The following is a 21,454-nucleotide window of genomic DNA, read 5'->3' on the forward strand; positions in this document are numbered from 1 at the left end:
GCCTCCGTCGTAGACAAGGCGACAATAGGTTGTAGTGAAGCTTTCCAACTAACTGCACATCCGCCAATAGAGAATATATAACCTGAAAGTGATCTCCTCCTATCCAAATCACCTATAAAATTCGAATCAACATATTTAACCACACCATCCTTATACCTCCCAAACTCCAAACAAGTGCTAGTGGTACCTCGTAAGTATCTCAAAATCCACTTAATAGCTTGCCAATGAGCCTTACCAAGATTGGTCATATATCTGCTAGCCATGCTCACTGCGTAGGAGAAGTCCGACCGTGTGCAAATCATAGCGTACATGATGCTCCCGACGGTACTAGAATAAGGAACATGTGATATGTACCCCTGCTCATCATCGGACTGCGGTGATAACTAAGCGGAAAGTCTGAAATGCACAACAAAAGGAGTGCTCACTGGTTTTGCATCTGTCATCCCGAAACGCTTTAAAATCTTCTCTATATATTTTTCTTGTGTCAAATGCAGTAGTCTTGACTTGTTGTCCCTCTTTATTTCCATACCAAAGATTTTCTTAGTAGCACCTAGATCTTTCATCTCAAACTCATCCTTAAGTAAAGCCTTCAATTTATTTATCTCAACTATGTTATTAGAAGCAATTAACATATCATCAACATAGAGCAACAAATATATGAAAGATCACTTATCAAGCTTTCTGAAATATATGCAACTGTCATGCTTGCTGCTGGAGTATCCGTGACCTGTCATGAAGGAGTCGAACCGCTTGTACCATTGTCAAGGAGACTGTTTTAAGCTATAAAGCGATTTCTTTAACAGGCAAACATGGTCCTTCTTTTCTTCAACAATGAATACCTTCAGCTGTTTCATATAAATTTGCTCCTTAAGTTCTCCATGCAGAAAACCTGTCTTAACATCAAGTTACTCAAAATACAGGTCATTCATGGTTACTAACGATAAAAGAATACGAATAGAAGTATGCTTTACGACGGGTGAGAAAATATCATTAAAGTCAACACCTTCTACCTGACTGTAGCCCTTAGCAACTAAACGAGTTTTATACCTTGTATCTTCCACGCCGAGGATTCCGTCCTTTTTCTTGTAGACCAATTTCCAACTAACAATTTTCTTGCCTGTAGACGGTTTTACAAACTCCCATGTGCGATTCTTATTGAGAGACTCCATATTCTCATTCATCACCACCAACCACTCTGCAAAACTGGCACCACAAATAGCTTGATTATATGTGGAAGGTTCACATTCTTTTTCTGTATCTTATGCCACTCAAAAAGCGTAGCAATTATATTTTCATAACTGTATCTCTGCGGTGGTTTGATCTGTCTCCTCGCTCTGCTTGTAGCAATGCTCTACCTCTCAACTTGTGGGGTTTCAGTTACTGAGGTGTCTGCTGACTGAATTTATTCTGACTTAGAAGAATCCGGCGACTGAACTATACCATTGGTCTCTACCTCCACCTGCTTGCTAGCACTCGGGATCTCATCAAAAGAATTACGGTTAGAATATAATATAGCAGATTCATCAAATGTGACATCCCTACTAATAATTAATTTAGACGATTCAGGACACCACAATCTATATCCCTTAACCCCCGATGCATAACCAATATAAATGCACTTTTTAGCCCTAGGTTCTAACTTGCCTTCATTGACATGAACATAAGTAGGACAACCAAATATTCGCAAATTAGAATAATCAGAAGGGCTGCCAGACCATAGCTCCTAAGGAGTTTTGCAATCAAGTGCTGAATATGGAGATTGATTCACCAAATAGCATGTCGTAGAGATCGCCTCTGCCTAGAGAGCATACAACGAGCTCTCTCTAAAGGAGTTCTATTCATCTGTTCGGCCACCCCGTTCTGTTGTGGAGTATGCCTAATGGTCTTATGTCTAACGATTCCTTCCTTCTTGCAAAATTCTTCAAACTCTGATGAACAAAATTCCAAACCGTTGTCGGTCCTTAATCTCTTGATCTTCTTTCCATTTTGCTTCTCAATTATGACCTTCCACTGTTTAAAATAATTGAACACATCATCCTTACTTTTCAGAAAGAACGCCCACACTTTACGAGAATAGTTGTCAATAAAAGTCAACATATATCTAGCACCACCATGAGTAGGAGTATGAGAGGGTCTTCAAAGATCAGAATGAATATAGTCTAGAGTACCTTTTGTCCAGTGAATTGCGGCCTTAAAGCTGACTCTCTTTTGTTTGCGAAGAACACAATGCTCGCAGAAATCTAACTTTTCTAAACTCTGACTATCAAGTAGACCTCTCTCACTCAACTTCATCGTACCATATTCACTCATATAGCCCAGTCGCATATGCCATAATCTGGTGCTATCAAAATCTGACATAGAGGAATAAGTCACCGCTGCCGAGCCCGTCACAGTGGAACACTGTAGAACATATAACATGTCGGACAACTTGGCTTTCATCACTACAAAATTTTCTTAAACCGACCTTCATTAATCCATCAGCTGAAGAATACTTAAAGCCTTTAGCATCAAGCATACCGAATGAGATCAGATTTTTTTCTCATATCTGGAACATGCCGAACCTTAGATATAGTCATCACTACTCCGTCGAACATCTGTACCCGAACAGTGCCAATTCCAAAACTGTACACTTAGAGTAATTTCCCATCAATATATCTCCACCTTCAATAGGCTTGTACGTCGAGAATCATTCTCTATGCGTGCAAATATGGAAAGAGCACGCAGAGTTCATAAGCCACTCATTCTGTCTACGTGTCTTATCTGTAACTGTGAAGATGATATCATTTTTATTTGATTCTCCTGCTGCAACACTTGCTTCTGCTTCAGTATTGATGTTTTTCTAATCTTGATTTTTATCACCATTATTCTTTCGCTGCTCTTTATGTTTCAACTTGAAACAATTAGCTTTTATGTGACCCTTCTTCTTACAATAATCACAAATCAGATTTCTGTGTTTTGACTTAGATCTAGATGTATCTGTATTACCGAAACCCTTCTCTCGAGACCTCCCTCTAGCGACCAAATCTTGTCCTAAAACTCCACCTGTCTCGTTACTTATCTGCATGTCAATTTTCTCTTTTAAAAGTAAAAAGGATTTAACATCATTGAGACATAGAATATCTCGTCCAAATAAGAAGGTCTCACGAAAATTCTTATAAGAGGGCGGTAGAGAACATAATAATAAAATTAAAAGCTTCATCTTCCTCCTCGATTTTAACATCTATCGAGTGGAGATCCATAACAATAGAATTAAATTCATCTAAATGCGACTTAATAGAGATACCTTCCGCCATGCGCAACATGAAGAGACGTTGCTTCAAATATAACTTGTTGGTGAAAGACTTCGTCATGTAGAGAGACTCCAATTTAAGCCAAAGCCCTGCAGCGGTTTTTCATCTAAGAGCTCGCGCAATACCTCATCGGACTTCTGAATCTCAAATTTCGTCGTCATCTTAATTCTCAAAGTGAATAGAAAGGCTCTGATACCAGTTTGTAAAAATCAGAACGGCGAAAAATAAATTTAGAAAATAACTTAATGTAGGAAAAGAAAAGAAAAGGAAAGAGCACACCGATATTTATGTGGTTCGACCAACAGTCTATATCCACGAACGAAGACGGAGCAAATAATTTATTAATATCGAAAGGTGGAGTACAAAGAATATCGCTCAAAGAATCTCATAATCCAAATAAATAAATCGACGCGCATATGCATATAGCATCTCTAATTTACCACGTCCGTACAATGAGATCCTTTGGCTCGGCACCTTGGTTGACTTAATTAATTGAGGAACACTAAAAAGAAAAGCAACAACGACTAATTAATTAGAGGATTGCATAACCCTTAATTTTTGGTCGCACCGGCTTCATTAATTTGGCCACGTATATATAGGGCATGGCTTTGAATTAGAGTTTAATTGGAACTCTAATCTAATTGAATTTCTAAACACAAGTCTAATCTAATTCAATTTGAAATTAGATTCCGACTCATAATCCATATATGCCAAATAATATCTAATCCCAATTAGATTAGGATTTAACTTCAATTTAGGTAACTACAAGTCTAAACCAAATATAACCGAATTTTTTCGGAATTTCTTTAAAACTTAAATTAAACTTTCGAATTATTTTACGCAATATTTTAATAAAAGGTCAAAAAGATTTTACTGTGCTCCTAACAGCACTGTGGCTCTACTTATATATATTGTAGAACTTGTGCGCTATAACCAACATAGAGACCTTATTGCTTGCTTTTAAGTCGTTTTCGATGATTGAATTTTCGAATCAATGATTAGCTCAAGATCATGAGGCGACATGAGACTTGTCTCGCTAGCTTTTGTCATTCCGATCCTAATTTAGCCTGTTAATCACCGACCCTAATTTAGTATGCCATTCCAACCCTGGCTCAGCCAAGACTCATCTCATACTTCCGGCTGGTTAACTAGCTCTGATACCAAATGTAACGGCCCAGCCCACTAGTAATAATAACTGGTTCGGCCCAAACGCCGGCTCAAAATGCTTAAGCACAGTTATTATTACTAGTGTTTAAATCTCTTATATACTCAATCACATCTCTATTTTTATCTGATGTGAAATTATTGGAATGTGACAAGAAGTAGGAGATCTTACTTGATACTTCTAATTTTATTATGTGAAAAATCTATTATTGTAACAGAAGATCTATGGCTACTGAATTGGATATGGCCTAATTAACTTGAGATGCTTTCATCACTGTCCAACAAGCGGAAAGTAGAGATCATGATATCCTGCCGTCGGTTGCACTCGACTAAGCACATGCAGCTTCTATTTCGGGCGTCGGTGATGGCAGCCTTAGCCTGCAAAAGAAAATTCTGGAGAAATTTTATCACAATCTTATCTTATCTTTATCTTATCTTTTCTTATACAATACATGAAAGGGGAATCTGAAATATATACGGCCGTGCTATCCGGATTTGGGACAAATCGGTGGAGCCCACTTCTTTTTCATTCTCCTCTCTCTCATATGAGTTTTTNCCTACACCAAGTCTAAAAATTTATTATATGAACTAAACCTATTTTTTAATAATTAATATAATAAAATTAGAATTTTATTTTATAAATATAATTTATGAAATATAAAAAATCTAAATACAAAACTTAATAGATTTTTATTTTTATAATAAAGTTTTATAAAATATAGTGCGAGCACCCGATATATAAAATATCCTCAAATATTCTTCAATTTGATTTTAGCTCTAATACAAATAAAGTTTAGCGTTGACAACAAGATAACGTCATCTAATATAAGTCCTCCAATTTTAACTTTTCGGTTAAAAATTTATTTATAGAATAACTATCAAAACTATTAAATCTAATTAAACTTTTTAAATAAAGTTACTAGAATAATTTAACTATATAAATACTAGAAGTTAAAAAAAAAATATTAATAAAAATGTTATTTTTTATAATGTACATTAGACTACTTTATAGACTTTTTTTCTTTAGCTATAATTTTTTTAATTTTAAAATTTCAATAAAATGTACATATTAATTGGTTGATCAAATACTATTAGCTGTTGCAAAGCACGGATCCTATATTAGTACAGAAATAAGATTATGTGTTTACAAACATATATATGATCTTTTTTAGTACTTTTGAGTTTAAATTAAATAGACGATAACCGTTAAATAGAATGTGGTTAGTTCAATGTGGATAAATGATGCTTGGTTAAGGTAAGTATACACAAAATTTCAGCAAGTGCATTCTAGAATATTGTTAATCCAGTGATTTAGCTAGCTCCTCGACTTAAGGTACTAATAAAGAAACTATATATATATATATATATATCCTTCAATATTTGGGAGCAAATTAAAACTCTTTTACTCTATGATTTGAAGTTGTGAATCAGGTATTAGTTATTCTTTAATCAAATATCATGAGCGAAAATTATATTTGTAATTTTTTCTCTCTCTTCTTTCTTCCTTCTTCTTTAATTGCCTCTTTTTAAAAGAGGCCAATTTGTATAAAAAAATTCACTAGTTTTGAGATTTTGCAAAACTTGCCCATCTTTTTCGATTTTACAGTTTCGGTTCGAATTTTTCGCCATCTGACGAAAATGCTCCCCGTCCTCTCTGCCTCATTGTATCCCCTTAGATACATTTACTGTATTGTATGGTGCCTGAATGGGCATTAAATGCGATCTGCGCCTGATTACACAACCTTTTAGTTACCAGAATGCGAACCAAATCGCCCCTGCTAATCATCAGCCCCGATGTTTGCTATTCGATTTTTCTAAAATAAATATTTCAAAGCTATATTATGAAGAATACGCGGCAAGCGACGAGAATAATGGTGCAACGCGAAGAAAAATAGTCCAACAATACTTCAAATAGTACAGTACACAGTGTTGGCTTAAATAGGCCAACATCCTGCCTTGTGGCGGGAGGCCATGTTGGGCCGAGTCATGCTCAAAATGGCGTGAGGCTGTGTGGGCCGAGTCTTCGAAGTGGCGTGAGGCTGGTTAGGCCGAGTCGCAATCGAGACCCGTGGGTACTATATATGTACGCTTTAAGTGAATTGGTTGTATTTCTAATAGCTTGAGCTTTTAGAATTAATGATTAGAGCCAACAATTCGACAAGTGGTATCAGAGCCAGTGGTCATAGGTTCGATTCCTGCATGCTGCAAATGTGTGAAGGTGCTGGAGGGGGGATTGTTGACTTAAATGGGCCAGCACTCTGCCCTGTTGCAGGAGGCCATGTTGAGTCGAGTCATGTTCGAAATGGTGTGAGGCTGGGTGGGCCAAGTCATATTCAAAGTGGCATAAGGTTGGTTGGGCCGAATCACAATCGAGGCTCGTTGGCGCTGTATCTGTACACGTTAAGTGAATTGGTTGCGTATTTCTAACAGCTCGAGTTTTTAGGATTAATGATTACCGCCAACGATCCGACACACAGCTCATACTAGTGCAATTTCTGCCGTTCACAGTGCAATGTAGTGTCAACCAGTGCAACATATCACTCCCCGACCAGTCAATTTTCTTCCTTTCCACACGATCGTCCCCTCTCCAGCATCCTGTGCTACTTACCCTATTTCTAAGCCCCTCATCCTCCTCCATGCATGCCTGACAGTTTATTCCAATACTTTTTAACTCAATGATTTGAGGTTGTGAATAAGGTATTATTCTTTAATCGAATATCACGAAAGAAAATTATATATGTAATTTTTTTCTTTCTCTTTTTTCTTTCTTCTTCTTTAATTGGGTCTTTTAAAAGAACATTCATAATGGATGGGGGCTTTACATATATCTTTAACTAACTTTAATTTTAGGCAATTCCTAATTTACTCTTTATATGATTATATTCCTATGTTATTTTATAATTAATTCAAGGGTAATCAAGAAATTACTGTGTTTCACATAAGTTGTAGGAATGTCTTTAATGATAAAAAGATTGTGATGATAACTGGAAAAGCATAGCAATCCATATAATTAATCAATCCATCTTAAGAATATGCATGTGGATTTCACTTTGATTTATGTGACGCCTCAACTTCCCAGAGGGTCACCCATTTTAGGACTACATCCGTCCTAACATACTTAACTCTTTTAACCTCTTGGGCCTAGTCATCAGCCAAAATGCTTAAACCGGATTAAAAGTTCTAGCCATATTATATCTTATATATAGGACTAACTGGGGCCTCACATTCTCCCCTCTTAAGCCTTGACGTCCTCGTCAGGCTCAGACGCACAAGTATCAGGTTATCAGGTGATGTAAGACTCGTCTCGCTAGCCTAAACTGATCTTATGGTGAGCTGCACTCCATCCACAATAGTCAATAGTATGAAATCCTCGCTCTTCCCGCTGAATAATCCTGGCTCAGCCGAGACTCATTTCACATTTCCGGCTGGTAATTGGCTCTGATACCAACTGTGATGCCCCAACTTCCCAGGGGGTCATCAATCCTAGGACTACTCCCATCCTAGCACGCTTAACTCTCTTAACCTCTTGGGCCTAGCCATCACCCAAAATGTTTAAGCTCGGTTAAGAGTTCTAGCCCTATTATATCTTATATATAGGACTACTTAGAGTCTCACAATTTATTCGTCATTGGTCTTATAGCTTTGTGCTCAATTGCACCACCAGTCCTCGAACATTGAAGTGCAGTTTTTGCTTGTTTCGCCTTAATTATTATATTATTTTTACAGAATAAAATCTAATATATCAATATAAAGATGTACACTTGAAAAGAAATATTTTGCAGGAATGCTGCACACATTTTTCCAAGATCAAATTTCGTTTAAAACATCAAAGAACACAAGTACTTATGTGCCAAAAAAATAACGCACAATTGTCTACCACCACGAATAATGCACCTCGCACGGTCAATCTTTTTTGACTGGATTTGTTGGAATTTCCATAGGGTAATATTCATGATTCAGATTAGTATTATGTGTATATGAGTATCAGGTATTGCAGATCCATAGCTTCCAATAGACGGAAGTATCTATTGTTAATTAAACCTTGGAGATTGGAACACCTTACATTAAAAAACCTTCGTAAGAAGGAATCGCATCTTGATGATTGATCGAATCCTAAGTATATGTGTTAGGATTCAGTTGGATTTGAAGTTGATTAGGTCCCAAGTATATGTGTTAAGACCTAATCAACATTAGACTTTAGATATGTACATTAGAGTCCAATGGCTCTAAATATATATTTTAGAGTCTGATTATATTTGATTTTACCTTGATTGTATGTTCCAAGATGAAGATGTGACCAAACCCCAAGTATTTGTATTGAGGTAGGTCGGGTTTGATGTTACTCAAAGGTAAAGAGTGGCCAATTCCATAGTGTATGTATCAGAATTAACCGAGTTTAATATATTTTTTACTCTAGTTATATGTGCTAGGGTGAGGATCTGACTAAGCCACAAGGTATTACGTTAAGGTTCGTTGGATTTGATTTGAATGAACTCTAAGTATATATATTAGGGCTCGATTGAATATGAATTTCACTCTAGATAGATATGCTAGAGCAAAAGATTAATTAGGCCCCAAGCATATGTGTTAGGACTAGTCGGGCTTGATTTGACTTCCACTATAAGTATATGTGTTAGAGTAAAAGATTGACTAAACCCTAAGTACATGTGTTAGGATTAGTCAAATTTGATTCGACTTCCACTCTAGTTATATGTGCTAGAGCAAAAAGGTTGAGTAGACCCTAAGTATATGTATAAGGTTAGTCGGATGAACTCTAAGTATATGTGTTAGAATTCGAATGAATTTGATATAATTTGACTGAATTCTAAGTATATAATTTAGAAGTCTGTCAATTTGTAGATGATTTTGCCTTAATTATATGTGCTAAAGTGCTGGAGTTGACTTAGCCCTAAGTATATGTATTAGGGTTAGTCGATTTTGTATTTAATTTTTACTCTAGATATATGTGCTAGAGCGAAAAAAAGATTCATGATGAACTTAGTGCATGGTCAAGGAATTTGGTATATAATTTATGAGCTTTGGTTCATGAAATTGGTTCATAGTTCATGAGATTTGGGATTCGGTTCATGATCCATGAGATTTGTGTATGGGATTTGGTGTATGGGATTTGGTTCATGATTTATAAATTTTGGTTCATGAGATTTGATGTATGGAATTTGATTCATGAAATTTGGTTCATGAGATTTGATGTATAGTGTATGAAATTGGTTCATGAAAATTGGTTCATAGTTCATGAGATTCGGTTCACGGTTCATGAGACTTAGGTTCATGGTTCATAAGATATGGCTTATGAGATTTGGTGTATAGCTCATAGGATTTCGTGTATGAGATTTGGTGTATGGCTCATAAAATTTGGTGTTTGATTCATGAACTTGGTGTATGGTTCATGAGATTTGGTATATGATTCATGAGATTTAGATATATTTTGGTGTATTATTTATGGACTGGATTTGGATTGGTTTGGATTTTATTTGTGGACTGGATTTGGATTGGGCTCGGGTTTTATTTATGGACTAGATTTAAATTTCTTTGTGGACTGGATTTGGGCTTTCATGCAGACTGGATTTGGGCTTTATATGTGAACTGCATTTGGGCGTTCCTGTGGACTGGATTGGGGCCTGATATATTGACTACATTTGGGCTTTCATGTGGACTCTATTTGGGCTTCACGTGGATTGCAATTGGGCTTTCATGGGGACTGCATTTGGGTTTGGGTTTGGATTTTATTTGTGGACTAAATTGGTGCTCGTATGTTGACTGGGCCAGAATTCTGGACCTGTATTTATTTGTGGGCTGTTTTGCATACTCCTTTAAATTTGTTTTGTTCGGAATTGAGGTCCGAAAGAAGCCTCTTCAACTTTATTACAAATTTGAATTTAGGATCGAATAAATTTTCTTTTTGATTTATTGTATTTCTGATTCAGGTTTTGAAGCAATCCCTTTTTTTGATTTATTATAATTTTGATTTGAGGTCCTCAGAAATCTCCTTTTTAATTTATTGCAATTTTGATTTGGGGTCTGAAAAAATTTTCTTTTTATTTATTGTAATTTTGATTCGACGTTCGAAAAATCTCCTTTTTTTAAATGTAATTTTGAATTTGAGGTCTGAAGAAATTCTCTTTTCTAAATTACAATTTTGAATTTGGTGTCCGAAAAAATTCTCTTTTTAAATTACAATTTTGAATTTAGGATTCGAAGAAATTCCCTTTTTGAATTTATAGCAATTAATTTAGGGTCCGAAGAAATCCCCTTTTCTAAATTGCAATTTTGATTCGGGTTCTGAAGACATCCTTTTTTTAAAATTTATTGTAATTTAAATTTGGGGTCCGAAGAAATTTTCTTTTTGATTTATTGTAATTTTGGATTTAGGGTCCGAAGAAATTCTCTCTTTTAAATTGTAATTTTGATTCGGGATCCGAATAAATCTCTTTTCTTGTTGCAATTTTGATTGAACCAAAATTCAGATGTTTGAAGAAATCATCTGAACCGGTTTGGGTCAAAATAAATGAACCTTGAGCACGGATGTCCGAAAAAATCATCCGCAATAGAATTTTCGTGGTTTTCTCTCTTTACCTCCTTTTTTTTTGGCGGTTATGGGAGGTTTGATTTAATGTTTTGGAAAGAAGTTGAAGGGTACGAAGAAATGGAGAACCATTGGTTCCCCTCCCCTCTTCCTTCAAAAACGTCAAATCGATGAGGTTGAAGGCGACTGCAGTGTAGATGATGACGGTCGCATAGATGATGACGACCGGCAAGCTTGATTCGACGCTCTCGAAAGGAGTTGAAGGGTCCGAAGAAACTGGGAACCATTGGCTCCACTCCTTTCTTCCTTCGAGAACATCAAACTGATAAGGCTGAAGACGATTGCAGGGTAGATGATATGTGAACCACTAGTCTCATTAACGACTTCGAATGGGGTATAGAGATGTCCGAAGAAACAGAGGGTCATCGATCCTTCTCCCCTCTCCCATCGAAGAGGTCTAGACGGGATTTGGCGATGATGGCGGCGGGTGCAGGGTAAAAAGGAAAAGAAAAAGGGAGAAAAGAGAATTTTTTAAAAACTTTGATGTATAATTTTAGAAGGGAACGGAAAAGAGAGACTTCCCTCTCCCTTCTTGGGCCGTACGACTAGGGAGAGATGAGGAATTTTTTTTTTTTTTTGTTTGTGCATAAGAGACAAACAAAGGGATGGGAAGCTCTTTCTCCGTACTCTTAACCGTACGGCTAGGGGGAAAAAAGAGATTTTTTTTTTTTACCTGGTGATCAAACGGAGAAAGTCGAATGATGAACTGGATGAAGCGGTGCGGGCAAGGGTATCGCTATTCTCTTCTTTTTCTTGTATGTAGATATGGGTATCGTAAAGGTGGCATTGCTATTATCTCCTCTCTGTATCGACCGTATTGCTATTATCTCTATCCGTATCGCTATTCTCTCCGTGTCATCTCTTTTTTTCTATTTATAGCAGAATGAGAAAATCTGAGGAATTGTGTGAGTGGGTTTAGATATTTCTTTTTACAGTGGGGCGATTCGTGGGGTTGGGCGAGAGATATTTTGGAGAGTCGGTTAAGAATTCAAAATTCGAAATCAAATTTTGAATTAGGCGGTTGAGGGGAGAAATATTTTCTAGCTGATTGGAAATTCAAAAATTCGAAACTTGAATTTTGGGATGTGGATGTGATTGGTTAAGAAAAAGATATTTTAGGAGTTGGTTAGGGATTTAAAATTCAAAATCAAATTTTAAATAGGAAAGGATATATATGAAGTTGCTAGGAGGAAAGAAATTTTCTAATTGGTTGGAAATTTAAAAATTCAAAATTGAATATAATATTTTTAAAATTCAAATTTGAATTTTCTGATGTGGATATAGCTGTCATCTAATAGGTTAGGTTGAATTTAAATCCATTGGGTTCATTTTGATGAAACCTGTTGGGCACAAATAATAATATTCGTCTGACTGAAATAAAGCCTGAATTATTGGATAGACTAAAAAAATTTCATGGGTTTTTATTAGTCCCTGTAATACATTAGATTTTTATTATAAAAATAAGTGCAAATAAAAATAGTATGAAATACTATTTTTATTGGACCTTGAAAAAATAAAAAATAATTTGAAAATGCTTTGTTGTAAAATCGAAATGAAAATAGTAGATTTGAAATTTTCTACAAGGACCGGGGCTTGTATTTTAATCGAAATTTACAGTAACAAAAAATTATGAAACTTTGGAAAGTTGTCTGTACTAACTTTCTGATATTAGATTTTAAGTTTCGTATGGTTCGGATACCTGAGTAGTGAAAACGGAACTTAATAGCATTCTGTTAGAGATTTTTGTCGACGGAGCTTTCGGTGATTGAAAATGGTCTGAAGCTGAAATGTTATGGTAATTACTTTAACTTAACTTTCATTGAGACAGCCCACCAAATTTGATTATAAACTGACATTCAGAAGGACTCCAATTGAGCATATCAGCTCGAGATTGGATTAAATTGAGAGTATTGGTGATTTGTGGACTTATTCATATTGTGATAACTTAGGGCATGTTTGTTTGGACGGAAGTGGGGTGAAAGTGGAGAGGAGGAAAGCCGTTTTCACTCTAAACGCTACTTTTGTTGTTTGATTCGTCGTAAAATAGTTACGGTCGAAACTCTAAGTTAACGGCGTAATTGGCTTCGGCCAATGAGTGAAAACTCCCTTGCTCCCAATCTGTACGCAAGAGAGAGAGAGAGAGAGAGAGAGAGGAAAGAAAAGAAAAGGAGAAGAGGAGAAAGAGAAGAAGAAAAAGATGGGTTTGGAGATTTTGGGTTTTTCGACCAGCCGATCGGAGCCCCGCGCGCGTAAAATTTATTTGACATTTCGACGGCAAGGTTAGTACTAAATTACTATTATCTCCTTCTCTCGTTTCGACTATTTTGTCGACGTTTTGGTGACCGATTTAACGAAGGAGTTTTGTTGGAAGAAAATTAGGTTTGGTAATCGAGTTTACTATGCGACTTTTGGAGCCGAACTCGCATGCTTTTCGCCGCAGGATTTATGAAGTGCTGGCGTGTGCATGCTCGCTGCCGTGTGGTCGGGAAAAAATTGCTGGTGCAGTCAGCAGGAAAAGCGGCAGCAGGGGCTGCCAGCAGCAGCAGCAGCAGCAGCAGCAGAGGTTGCTGCTGCGGCTGCTGCTACAAACAGTAGCAGCGGCAAGTGCAGCGGCGAGCGCAGTAGTGGTTTGTGCGGAAATAGCTCATGACGTTGATTCGTGGCCGCGGCACCACCGTGCTTTTGGAGACTCCGATCGAGTCCAATCTTGCCTCAATTTCGAAATTGAAATTGATCTGAGGGTGAGGATGGCAGTGAGCTTCAGATTGCACCTTACTCCAATCGGAATTAAAGTGACTTGGAATGAGATTGAGTTAATGTTTCGAAACGAACCGAAATTCAGGTTTTGTTGGATATTTTCTAACTTCTCCATCCATTTCTCGTCTTTGGGTTGTAGACATCAAATTGAATTCGTGTTAATATTCCAGCAAGGAAGAGGAACCTATGGAATTGTCCCTACAACTAACATTTCAGGTTAGTAAGTTGAACCGGACGACGATTTTGAAATTTAATTGGAATTGAACTGATTTTGAGCGATTGTGAGAATTGCGTTGATTTCGTCGTCCATTTCTTCCAGCCAAATACTACTTTTGGTCATTTTGGAGTCACTCTTACCGGATTTTGAGGTAACTTAAATTATCCTTAATGAAAATTCAGCATTCATGAACCGAATTGCCGAATTAATGGAATTCAGTTCTTGCAATTGCCTTGACAGCAATCTTACTGATTTTGGAGTTTTCGTAGTGGATTCCCTGCTAGATTGAGCTGAGAAAAGGCGCATTGGAGGTTGAGTGCTCGCTGCTACTGGATTAGCAATCCGAGGTGGGTTCCGAGTCGTCGAAAATGACGAATTTCCTTCTATGTCTATTTGCATGCATATGCATATGTATTTTGGTCACATGGATTGATAAGGACTATGTTAGCATGGGAATTGATTAGAACGTATCTAGTACGTATCTGTGTGAGTGATAATTTATGCATGACACTCAGGCGAGTAGCCATGACGTATGTACATATATGTGGTTATATACATTGATAGAAACGATATTCGCATGAAATGGAGTAGAGGGTAAGGATTTCAATTTATTCTCAAATAGATCCTAATTTAGGCCGTGCTGTCACTATCTCATATTAGATATTCTAGCTTAGGTCGTGGGAGGCCAGTTGACATCATATGCATCATGGTGAGTCATTTACTATTCATTTATATTGTACATATCACAACTTATGTGATAGAAGTCATTGATAGTTCGGCGGTAGTGTGCAGATGTTTGGAAATAGAGAGGGAATATGAATATTCTATTATGAAATCTAACTGAAAGATTACTTTATGATTGTACTGAGGATATTGGATTGGGTACTTGTGAGCTCTTTGATCATCACATGGACCACAGCCTGCAGGACCATATTGAGATTGACAGTGTTACATACTATGAGACTCGGTAGCGGTCGCTCCTCTTCGAGTGCCGCTCCGGATGCTGGCCAGTTGTAGCAGAGATATATGTGCCCTTGGGAAGAGGATGGGCAGAGCCTAGGTGTCGACGGTGCACCTACGGGAGTGCGTTTCGGCACTAAGCGGGCGCAGGCTTGACCGGACGTATGAGTCGGTCGTTGTGATTGGATACTATTACATCATTTGTTTAGTAGTAGTTACATTGATGCATACACTACTCAGTTTCTTTCATTTCCTCTCACTACATATACAAGGATATGGTAGTGCATTAGCTATAGAGATCTGTTCATATTACATGCAGTTATTCTATTATTGTTACTTACATTTCTCTATGCAGGTCCTAGCCAGTTAGTTCTTACTGTACCCTACGTTCATCTATTCAGATCAGAGCAAGTTATCTTTACTGTTACTTACAGTCACTCGTTTACTTGTTCAGATCATTTACCTATATACATTAGTGCCAGTTACATTTAGCTACTCATATACTGTATATTGTACTGGTCTTTCACGAATCTGGCCTCCAGTAGATCTAATGGAAAGATCGTGGTTATCGTCGACCGTACCCACGGGGAACTATTGGTTCAGTAGTTCTCATACCCTTTTGTGGTTTACTTTTCAAGACTCTGAATACCGATAGCTAATCGAGGTGAGAGGGATCGTGCGGTAGATAGCGTCTCCCACCAGCTTACCTAGACATTAGAGGACTCCTAGTTAGAAGGTCACTCTGTACTACACACCTGTACTGGCGAGGGCCAGAGCCTTTTTCTTGTACTTTTATTTTGGGGGTTGAGTTTATTTGATGTAGTACATGATGTATGGCAGTTTAGTTTGGAGATAGTGTTATGATACATATTGTTTGTTTATTTCATACTTTATTTTTGATTTTTGTGATGTGGAAACATTTCCGTTCGACCTCTTGAATTACCTTTTCCTGTTCTATTATGTTGACGCTTCGTTCGGATAGAGAAAACTCTATCCGTTCGACTGGTCTGTTGACGTCTCCGTGGGCTTCCGCTGTAGACTCGGGGCGTAACATAAACGGACAAAAAATTACAAAAATAGTTTTTATGAAAGTTTTTTTTTTGAATTTTTTTTTTTCACTCTTTTTTGAGGAACCAAGCAGCCCCTTATATTGCACTGAAAACGTGGGCTAGACTAAATTAAGTCGATGTAAAGTTAACTATGTCGGATCGTTGGTGTTAACCACTAATTCCAAAAGCTCGAGCTATTAGAAATACGCAATCATTTACTTAAAGCGTACAGATACAGTGCCAACGAGTCTCGATTGTGACTCAGCCCACCTAGTCTCACACCACTTTGAATATGACTCGGTTCAACCTAGTCTCACGTCATTTCGAACATGATTTGGTCCGCATGGCCTCCCGCCACAGGGCAGGATGCTGGCCCATTTAAGCCAACAAATTAAACTCCAATTGACGCAATTTGGACTTAGGTGCTGCTCCTACACTTTATTTTTTGGGTTATTTTTTTTGCGGATCCTTTCACTCTATGTCTAAGTTACATAGATATTTTTTTAAAAATAATCTTAATTAATTTTTTTAAAAAATTTATATAATTATCCAGTTACTTTTTATTAATTAACTTTGTTTAAAATTTGGTCGTTTGTCTATTTCTTCCATTAAGAGCTGTAAAATTTAGAGTTTAGGATTGTAGGGTTTAGGGTTTTAGAGTTTTTAGGGTTATTAGGATTTTAGGGGTTTTTCGGGTTTTAGGATTTTAGATTTTTAAAATTTTTCAGGATTTTAGGGTTTAGAATTTAGGAGCTCGGACATGTGAGTCTAATCAGCGATTACCTGCAAAAAAATTTCATTAGTCTTTTAGGGTAACCAAAAATGTTAACTATAATAAGCTAAAAAGGGTCAAATTAGTTATTTTATATTTTAACTTAAGTAAAATTTCATGTTAACTAGACGTTTTAATACTAATGATATTGACAATTTTGAAAGAGTATTTATGATATTTTTCAAATTTTAAGCGGCATGTTAAAAATTGCCCCTTATTTCTTTTTTTAAAGAAACAATTGCTTATGTACCACGGAAAACTTTCCGACTTTTCGATTTACTCATCGTAGAAAGTTAATATTAAAAATATCCTTTTTACGTTACAACCTATTTCTAATATACCCATAGAGTTAAAATCTGTTATCTCTATAAAATTATTATTTTGCCCTTTCAAATATACCCTTCCACCATTACCGGCTTTCTTATTTGCCCTTAAAGTCAGGGACATAAAAAATATTTTGACTTTTGGTCTTTTTAAATATACCCCTCTACCGTCACCAATATTTCTTATTTACTTTTAAGTTAAGGGCAAAATTGACATTTTAATATTTTTTAACTGTGGTAGATATTGAACTCACATTTAACCCAAGTTAACTTAAGAGGAGATAACTGTGGGGGTATTTTGCAATAACGGTGGAACATATGATGGATATTTTAGAAAAAAAAAAAAGATAAATTTGATATTTTTGAACGTATGAGGAGTATATAGACGATTATCTCTTTTTTAAATGTGGTTCATATATTGTTGTTTTATAATTCAGATTTTACGCTCTTCCACTCGTGACCTATAATAGATCATTTGATAGCGGCACATGTACGAAATACTCCAGAGAAAGATATTTTTATTCATCTTGTCATAACAGAATCGCCGTATCTTCGACAACACTAGCTTTACTGCCCTCTCCACCGCTAGTTGTATTCGAAAGCTAATCGCCGATGTCGACCTCTCACCTTTGTCTTGGTCTCAAAAAAGTATTTTCGTCTGAGTCTTTAAATATAATAATAATAATAATAATTCAAATTTCAACTCATATTCACAAATAGAACCTCTATTCTATTTTATTTTTTTTTCGAATCATAAAATATTAGATCCGAAAAATAGACGGGTTGAATAAATCGCAGATGGATTATTACATCCGCAAATCATATGAATATGAATAAAATTTACCTGCAAGTTTTTTAATAGCCTATATATCTATCCATACCCGTCCATGGGCGCAAGTTTTTTTTTTTTGCTTATATACTTTTTAAATGCAAAATACTTATACATAATTTTTAAAAGATCACAATATAATTTGTTGTTTGAAATATCAGAACATACAATTAATAATATAAAGTCTTAAAATTCATAAATTACATGTAAAAGTATTTTACATGTAGGATGGGCCGCCAAAGGATGGTGGCGCCGTGCGGCGGCAGAGACTGCGCGGTAGTAGAGCTGGCCACAGTAGGTTTAGAATATTTAGGAATGGATAAACAAAATGAACATATATTTTTTAATTAAAAAACATATGCGAATAATTGTCTGCACCGGTGGCTGCCTAAAATGCCCACAATTTAACTGGCACGCACCCGTTTTATTTATAATTTTTTCAGTAAGAAAAATTAGTATCCATACCTATAAATTTTTGGATAATCCATGGCTGCCTGCGGATACAGATAGAAATTGCCAAATCTACAAAATAGATACGACTCTTCGGTTGTATTAAAATTGTTGATAAATTTCAAGAAGATCCGTTCACTTTAGCCTAGGAATTAAGGTGTCTTTAATTATATTGATTTAATTAAAATAAATAATAAAAATAGGAAGCTACGGAGCCAAAATTTAAAAATTGGGTAGAAGCTAGTAAATTTCAAAGGTAAGAAACCAAAACTAACTTAGATAAATCAAACTAATCAGATCGATCAAATTGCTAAATTGTACAAAATGTTCATGAAAATAGGTGCTCAAACCAACAAACCAAACCAAAACCAAAAACAAACAATAATAAAGGACAGTTATTATTACTAGTGTTTAAATCTCCGATCCGATGTGACTTCTCTATTTTGCTGATCCTGGCTTTGATACCAAATATAACAACCCGGCCCGTTAGCAATTATAACTCGTTGGGCCCAACCACCGACCCAAAATGCTTAATCTCAATTATTATTACTAGTGTGTAAGTCTCTTTGAACCCAATGACAACTTCATTTTCATTCGATATGGGACTATTGGGGTGTCACAATTTCATCCAGATTAATTCAATTCATTCTACTGAAACTATATAGTTCAAATTTATTTTGAGCTAGATTTAAATTATAAAATTAAAATTTATTGTAATCATAAAATTTTAATTGTATTGTATAGTATAAATTTGTTCCATTAAGATTTATTTAATTTATCACTAAAACTCGACTGTCCTTACTTATTTTAGTCTATTAAAACTCTGTGGTCGAGATTTATTATAGACTTAAAATTTAAATTGTACAGTCTAAATTTATTCCAAACTCAAGTTAAATTGTATTAAATAATTCAGATTTATGTGATTTATTCCGTTAAAACTCTATAATTCATATTTACTCTAAACATAAAAATTTAAGGAAAAGATGTATGGAGACCCCCTGAAATTTTATTCCATTGCATGGAGCCCCTTAATTTTTTATTTTTTTTAAAGTTAAGTAATTTCAATTAAAAAATTAGAGATTTATCTAATAATTAATGGTTAATATATAATAAAGTTATTAAATTTGATAAAATTTTTAAACTTAACTCAGGATAAAACTCAATTAAAAAAATTGGAATTTTCTCTAAAAAAAAAAAAAAAGAAGTTGAGGGGTTCTTTATCCGAAAAAAAAAAGAAGAATATATTTCAAAGTAATCTATAGTTGACTTCGTCTCTACATACTTTATGGTCAAAATTTATTTTATCCTAATTTAAATATATTTGGCTAATTTACAGAAAGCTTTCTTATAAATAACTGTTTTTTTTTTTTTTCTTCCGAACTTTTAAAATTCTATATTTTACCCGCTCAACATTTCAAATTGTTGCATTTAGCCCCTTTCCGTCAAGTTTCATCACTATTCGGTTCATTTCTTATAATGTACACCGAAAATATCCTTCAAAATAACAGAAATATATTAAAAAATTATATTTTCTTTATACATGAGTAATAAAAATTTGATCATTTCGCCCTTGCCATTAATGTTGTATCAACCTGAAAAAATTTTCGAAATTTTAAGAAGGCAAAAGGCTAAATTACAGAAAACCCTCCTGTCAAAATCTGTTTTTTTACTTTCCCCCCTGTTATTTAAAAACCTATACTTTGCCCCCTTATAAAATAAAAAATGTGCACTTCACCCCCTACCGTTAGTGATCTGTTAGGGTTCCGTTGTAAAATATTTTTTTATGCCAAAAATACCCCTTCGTCTTCTTCCATGTTGCTTCGACATATATTGAGCATGGGCAGCGCGCAGATGGCCTCCAGGACGGCGCCCTCACTGGCCTCGCCCTCCTCCACGAGCTCGACCTCAGCAACAACCGCTTCGTCGGCGCCTTCCCAGGCGTCATCCTCGACCTCCCCGCCCTCCGCTACCTCGACCTCCGCTTCAACGAGTTCGAGGGCCCCATCCCCGCCGCCCTCTTCAACCGCCCCCTCGACGCCATCTTCCTCAACTCCAACCGCCTCCGCCGCCCCATCCCTGCCAACCTCGGCGACTCCTCGGCCTCCGTCGTCGTCCTCGCCCACAACCAACTCGGCGGCTGCATCCCGCCCTCCATTGGCTGCATGGCCGACACCCTCAACGAGATCGTCCTTCTCGACGACGGCCTCGCCGCCTGCGTCCCGCCCGAGGTTGACCTCCTCCGCCACCTCACCGTCTTCGACGTTAGCTTCAACCTCCTCCGGGGGCCCCTCCCGTCCTCCCTCTCCGGCGCCGCCGACCTCCAGCAGCTCGACGTCGCGCACAAACGCCTTACGGGCGCAGTCCCGGAGGCCGTCTGCGCGCTGCCCTCTTCCCTGTTGCTACGCCCTCTATCGAGTTCGCGGATGAGGAGGATGAGTGAGAAGACGAAAATGGCGAAGGGCAAAATGGTCATTTTGTCACATTGTACCCCCCTCTGCACATTTTTTATTTTACAAGGGGACAAAGTGTAGGTTTTTAAATAACAGGGGAGGAAAGTGAAAAAGCGGGTTTTGACAGAGAAATTTTTTGTAATTTAGCCAAGACAAAATGTAGATTTTTGAAAGTCAGGAAGAAAAAGTAAAAAAAAGAAAAATATTTGTAGGAAGATTTTCTATAATTTAGCCTATTTTATTTACTCAAAATTTATTTGATTTATTCTACTAAACCTTTTATGTTCCAGATTAATTCTATTACAATTTATTTTTATTACAGGTTTGCTCTAATCCGAAAAGGAAATATTTCAAATACCACCCATGTGGTCTCGCATTTTCTCACTTTAGTACATTATAGTTTAAAGTATATCACTTTTGTACTCTGTAGTTTTATTTTTCTCTCTTTTTTATTCTTTTCACTAATTTTTTCGTTAAACCAGTGACAAAGGTAAAAGTAAAAGATACTAAAATGAATATTCGATAAATTATAGGTGGGGTATCTGAAGTTTTTGTATATGATTTAGCGATAAGTTAATAGAGGGGCTGA

The 21,454-nt window shown here is 36.3% G+C and overlaps 2 protein-coding genes across 14 annotated transcripts; both read left to right on the top strand.

Moving 5' to 3' along the window:
• On the top strand, positions 12,931 to 15,901 carry LOC109726848. Of its 13 annotated transcripts, none has more exons than XM_020256662.1 (5): positions 12,931 to 13,337; positions 13,438 to 13,900; positions 13,986 to 14,031; positions 14,135 to 14,183; positions 14,252 to 15,901. In XM_020256662.1, exons 1-4 carry the CDS (start codon positions 13,256 to 13,258, stop codon positions 14,180 to 14,182), a joined length of 639 nt encoding a protein of 212 aa, XP_020112251.1. In that variant the 5' UTR covers positions 12,931 to 13,255; the 3' UTR covers position 14,183; positions 14,252 to 15,901. The 13 variants fall into 13 exon arrangements, 6 of the variants coding, with proteins under 6 accessions (XP_020112251.1, XP_020112252.1, XP_020112250.1 ...); XM_020256663.1 differs by having other exon boundaries at positions 12,933 to 13,337; positions 14,302 to 15,901; XM_020256661.1 differs by having other exon boundaries at positions 13,043 to 13,337; positions 14,273 to 15,901.
• Positions 18,194 to 21,198, top strand: LOC109726758 (leucine-rich repeat extensin-like protein 7). Its single transcript, XM_020256547.1, has 3 exons — positions 18,194 to 18,259; positions 20,260 to 20,899; positions 21,188 to 21,198. The coding sequence occupies exons 1-3, from the start codon at positions 18,194 to 18,196 to the stop codon at positions 21,196 to 21,198; spliced, it is 717 nt and encodes a 238-aa protein (XP_020112136.1).

Source organism: Ananas comosus, linkage group 21 (genome assembly GCF_001540865.1).
Source record: "Ananas comosus cultivar F153 linkage group 21, ASM154086v1, whole genome shotgun sequence".
Classification (NCBI taxonomy): domain Eukaryota; kingdom Viridiplantae; phylum Streptophyta; class Magnoliopsida; order Poales; family Bromeliaceae; genus Ananas; species Ananas comosus.